The sequence below is a fragment of the Vollenhovia emeryi genome, unplaced genomic scaffold (assembly GCF_000949405.1).
Source record: "Vollenhovia emeryi isolate VEMERY1.0 unplaced genomic scaffold, V.emery_V1.0 DF939148.1, whole genome shotgun sequence".
Lineage (NCBI taxonomy): Eukaryota > Metazoa > Arthropoda > Insecta > Hymenoptera > Formicidae > Vollenhovia > Vollenhovia emeryi.
Window position 1 is genome coordinate 382796 of NW_011967218.1, and position 5860 is coordinate 388655.

General features: G+C 48.6%; 1 protein-coding gene across 1 annotated transcript; it reads left to right on the forward strand.

Annotated features, from left to right (window-relative positions):
* The first annotated feature begins 1111 nt into the window (after nucleotides 1-1111).
* LOC105565977 (sodium/potassium/calcium exchanger Nckx30C-like) lies at nucleotides 1112-2389 on the forward strand. The gene has a single exon (XM_012019613.1). It carries the CDS (start codon nucleotides 1112-1114, stop codon nucleotides 2387-2389), a length of 1278 nt encoding a protein of 425 aa, XP_011875003.1.
* Nucleotides 2390-5860: the final 3471 nt, after the last annotated feature.

Below are 5860 nucleotides of genomic sequence, written 5' to 3' on the forward strand. Positions count from 1 at the left end.
AAAGAGCGAAGGAGAGGTCTTGGTGGCGAACGGAGGAGGCCGAAGGAAGGAACACGGTGGGAGAAAGAGATAGAAGGAGGGAGTCGGGAGTGCGACGTCGGTGGATGCAAGAGAGGGGCAGAGAGTGAAACGAGAGAGAGGAACGGAACGGAACAGGGTTGTTCCAGTGTGCAGCGGGCGGGCATCGCGGCGGGGGCGCCGTTCTGCTGCTCCTGTATATCCATCCAGGGTTATATGCACCATCCATTGCATCCTAGCGACCACGACGGCGACGACGACGACGACGACGACGGCGACGACGACGACGACGACGACGACGACGGCGACGACAACGACGGCGACGGCGGCGGCGGCGGCGGCGGCGACGGCGACGACGACGACGACGGCGACGGCGGCGACGACGACGGCGACGACGACGGCGACGGCGACGGCGACGGCGACGGCGACGACGGCGACGACGACGGCGACGACGACGACGGCGACGGCGACGACGACGACGACGCCGACGCCGCCGGGAAGCAAAAGGATATCAGTCGCGTCGAATACCCGAGCCTGTTCGTAGTAGCGGCGTACACCAGCATTAGTCGTAGTAGTAGTAATAACCGTAGTACACGTCGCGGACTAATCTCGCCGTCGGTCTGCACATGGTGAACATCTAGTGAAATAGCTCAGCGAGACAAGAGCACAGCAAGGAGAAAGAGGAGGACGCAGTGCGGGAAACGGAGCAAAGGGAAAGAGCTGGTGGAGGACCGAGTACCGCGGTCGCACGCAGGGTAGGTCCATCCAGAGGGAGGCATCGGCAAGGAGCCGCTCCTCATCGCCACTCCAGCATGACCCAGCCTTAGTACGGCTCTCCTGTCGTACACCCTCCGCGGCGCGACACGATACGACACGTAGAAGAAGGTGGTGGAGGAGTCGGAGGTGGTGCTGGCGGCGGAGGAGAAAGAGGGGGCGGCGGGGGCCAGGGAGAGGGTGGAGGACGCCGAGGAGGACGGAGAAGAAGAAGAAGAAGGTGGCGAAGGAGGAGGAGGAGGACGGAGGCCTTGCTAACGACGGCGATCGTCCTCGAGGGTGCGAACCACCAACAGCAGCACCACCGCCGACGACGACGATGATCGTGACGGGCGGTGATCGGCGTACATGTTGGAGGCGGAGGCGCCGATTGGCGTTGGTGACCCTACTCTCCGCGATCTTGGCGTTCGCGATCGGCCCGTCGTCGTCTTCGGGCCACAGACCGGCGCCGAACAAATCGACCATATTTCACACCACCACGAGCAGCACAACCATGACCTTTCTAGTGCGATTGAGCAACGGTACCAGCGTGCAAGTGTACGACAGCAAGAACAGCGGTGTTAACGTTGCGGGCCTCGACGGGCACAATAGGACTAACGATAACGATACGGACGTCAAGAGGCCGCTCTTCCCCGAAGATCTGTTCACCACCGAACAACGGCGCCGCGGTGCCGTGATACTCCACATACTCGGCGTGGTGTACATGTTCGTCGCGTTGGCGATCGTTTGCGACGAGTTCTTCGTACCGTCGCTAGACGTCATCATCGAGAAGCTCGACATCGCCGACGACGTGGCCGGTGCTACTTTCATGGCGGCCGGTGGATCGGCGCCCGAACTCTTCACATCGATCATAGGCGTGTTCGTGTCGTTCGACGATGTCGGTATCGGCACCATCGTCGGCTCCGCCGTCTTCAACATCCTCTTTGTGATCGGCATGTGCGCTATATTCTCGCGTACCGTGCTGTCGCTCACGTGGTGGCCTCTATTTCGCGATTGCACTTTCTATAGCGCCAGTCTGCTCACCCTGATCTACTTCTTCCGCGACAGTTACATATATTGGTACGAGGCACTTGTGCTCTTTTGTTTCTACTTGGGATATGTGAGCTTCATGAAGTGGAACCAGCCGGTCGAGAAAATGGTCAAAAGGGTGCTCTACAGGAATAAAGTGACCCGGGTCAGGTCTACCGATCAGCTGATGCCCTCGGTATGTACGGAATGTATACTCCGAGCCGTACACCGCGATCTAGGAAAACGTCTGACCCTGTCTTTGTCTACTTTTACACCGATCGATCAGTCTGTCTTGTTCTATCGTTTCCCCTCTCGCTCTATCCCCGCGTGTAGCGTCATCTCTTTTCATCCATCAACCCCCTTCGTACGGATACATGTCACTGCTGTACCGCCGCCTCTCTGTCTACACGCGCTTTCCCTCTCCGTCTATCTATCCGTCTATTTCCCTCTACCCTTTCTCTATACTTTTCCCCGATTTCCCTACCCCCGCCCCTCCCCCCCTCCCACCCCCAACTCGTCCATTTTACCCCTTTACGTACACATACTTGCACAACTCTCTCCCTCTCTATCCCATTATACGCTACCGTGACTTTATATTTCATGGAGGAGCATAGAGCGTCGCGTGACTTCCACTACTCGCACGACTGCTCGTGGGCGGTGTTTTGTCTCGTGGACGGACATTGCCACGTTTACTTTCCCCTCCCCCCCCCTCGCGGTTTTTTCATTTTGCATCTCGAGATAAGACCAGCCGACAAACCTTGAGAGCGCAGCGTGGTCAAGACACGCGACCTTGACCAAATCGGAACTTGTATGACAAATGGATACGGCCAAACCGCGCCTGATTCAGCCCCGGCAGCGAGTTTCTCTTCCGTGCGTTCTATTTTACGGTTAATAAATAAATTGACAAATCGCGCCATCCGAAATCCGAACGGTACGAACGGGCCCTAAATTACGGGGAGCACATCTCTCAACGGCATTACGTAAGAGCGCACGAGGGAGATATATAATTATTAGCGAGCTTTGCACAAACTTGGCACTTTGCTGGCGCAAGTTTTCGAAAAGAAACTGATAATCCAAAGTGCAATTTTGAATCGCATCAATCATAGTTTGAGACACACGGCCTGCTTACCTCTCGCATGTAGGCCAAGGGAAAGATATCGAGATATATCGATTACGTTGCACTAACGGTCCCCACAAAACACTTTCCTTCCCTCGGAGTTTATAGGATTTTGTACGCGATTACCAACGTAGATCCTTCTACCTTACTCAACCCATTTTGCAAAATTACTCATTCTTTTTCCATTTTCATGATAAACTGCACACACATACATGAGGGGGAAACCGCTGAGGGATTGTGGCGTACAGATTCGCGGCGTTACTAGGCATTTTTTGGGCATTAGGCCTTGCTGGGGCGTTGTAAAGATAAAATAAGATAATAAGATAAATGCCACATACACATATCCCGACAGTCGTGTAATCGTGGGACAACATGGCGTTTCGAAGAACCTTGAGACTTCGTTGAAACCGTACCATACTTTTTACTAGCAATTATACCTACAATTAGTAGACAGTTTTTACCAGTAAAATGTATAGCAAAATTTCGAAGAACTCTCAGAAAGTTCTTACACGACTTTCAGGGTAAATTATAAAAGAAAACCCTCCCCGTGTAACATTACGTAGCAGCGATACCAAGGATTCTTGTTCAAATAAGCGTTATATAACCGGAAGGCTATATGCGCTTTGGAAAAACAAAGTTTATCCAGGACCAACATTCAGCTGGCTGGATTTCGATCATCTTTGCGCGCGAGCCAGCGCGCCGACTAATGTTTATTCTGGTAATGGTGTCTCGTACAGAGAAGCGCGATTCATAAGCGGAGGAAGAGTTGTTACTCAAGGTCGTCAGAGACGTCACAAGCACTGCGAGGCTTCTCTACGTTGAAGTTTCTTTGACCTGTCGCGAAAGAGTGCCTTACCACGGTTGCACAAAGGCAGGACAATACGCGCCCCCGGACTTTATACAAACGTAGAAACTTTACATTATGGGAAAACTAGCTGTTGTGACAACATTCAGCGCTAGCGTAATAACTCGCGTAGTGGACGTCGACGCGCGCGACAGCGTGAATTTTGCTCCGAGTCGCCGATTGCGCGTTATCGGTATTAAACGTATTCTTTCATTTCGCTCGACGTCTAATGCCGTGAGGTTATCGGCTGGTGCATGAGCAGGGAGATAACCACTCGATGTAATCGCGGGACTCCGAAATCACGATGAAATCCTTACGAAATCCCCGTGTAATCGTTTTGTCTTAACTTTCAAGTTTCTCCGCTTGTTAGAAAATTAACATTAAATTTGAACGTTTTCTCAGCTCTGATTTTCCACAAAAATTAACTTCTTTTAGTAAATATCCAAATATATATCATAGTTCACACCCATGAGCGCGTATTCTTTTCAAAATAAGACCGAAGTAGTTGCTGTTAGAACAACAGCGAGTTGAAACGTTGACACACCTTTGCGCGCAATTTTGGAACAATAAACAGTGGATACAAATACAAAATTACTTCTCGTTGAGACCACGGTCAGACTAGTGGGAAAAGTGGGATGCAAGGAAACGCGTGGCCGAATACTAGAATCCTAACCGAAGCTCTACAAGCAAATATTTCTTGGTAAAATAAGAAAAATAAATTTTGAGGAAATCTAACGGCTCTTCGAGGTTTAACAACGTTACGTATTTTTAAACGTGCATATAAGAAAATTATTCGCAATTAGATGAGACTATTTGTAATCGGATGAAATCGTATGAAATCAAACGAAATCGTGTAATCGGTGGGACAAGAATTTAGCCAGTGGTTACCCCCTTGTGCATGAGACTCAGACGTTGCACAATCTCCAATTTATGCCGGTGACGAGACTCTAGCCCATCGGATCGGCGCATCTCCAAGACGTTGGTGTGTAAACGAATAGTTCTACGTTTTTGTAACGACCGTTGGCGATCGATTCGCTCGTAAAACCAAATGATTGAGAACCCTTCGAGCCGACACTTCCTAGGCAGAGTGCGCGTTTTTGCGCTAATCGATTTTGAATTTTGCACACGAAAAAGAAGCACGTTGCTGGGTGAAGAAAAGAATTCGTTATCGGGAGGACACGCTCTTCGTAATAACGACGATCCCGTAAAAAAGGTCATCTTTGGCACAGACGTGTTAAATTTCAATGACATAAAAAAGATCACACAGCGACTTTTCTTAATTATAATGGATTGACGTCTTGAAGGGTACCTCGTGTATGGATATAATCTTTTTAATTCCAATATTTATTAAATTAAATATAACATTTTGAAATAATTAGAAACCGTTTATCGATTTAATACGCGAATTTACTGGCGAGAACACGGAAAGAAAAATGTAGCTGCCGTAGCTAAAAACTGCATGTGGCGACTGAATTCCAGTTGCAAAATATGGACAGCTAATATTTAGTTGTGATGGCTAAATATTTTTCTCTGTGCCTATTGTGTTAGGTGCGACAGCAAACCGTTTGCTGTGCGTCAGAAATTTATGGTCACGGCAGCGAAATACTTTTAGCAAGCCATGATTGGCTGCGGTAGCGAACATTTTTTCTTCAGTGAATGGTTCTAAAAATGATACTGTGTTATGTCCGAAAAGAAACCAGCGCGCAGGACAAGGTGGAAAACGGTATGTGGATTCACATTTTAGATTACAATTATTGGGCTACCAACATCTTGCTCGGACCTAACGGCGCTCTCATTTGTTTGATTTATACAAGTATATCATATAACGGTCCTATTTAACTCTATTTGTATAAAATTAAAGCTTTTCTTGGTTAACAAATTAGAGAGAGATTGCATATACTAATTTCAGATCAATTTTGAAAATTTTTAAGCGAGGTAAAGAAATCTGTCTCTATACTATTGTATATACATATATATATACACAATATACTTATGATATTTGTGCGATGCAAGATGAAACATTGTGGACTTCTTTCTTCTCAAAGTTATGGGACAATAAGAATTGAAGAGAAACTTTTCTTCTCGCAATACTTGGAAAA

What these genes read in the sequence shown, in the direction of transcription:
- LOC105565977 (XM_012019613.1), top strand. Translation starts at nt 1,112, where the DNA reads ATGATCGTGACGGGCGGTGATCGGCGTACATGTTGGAGGCGGAGGCGC.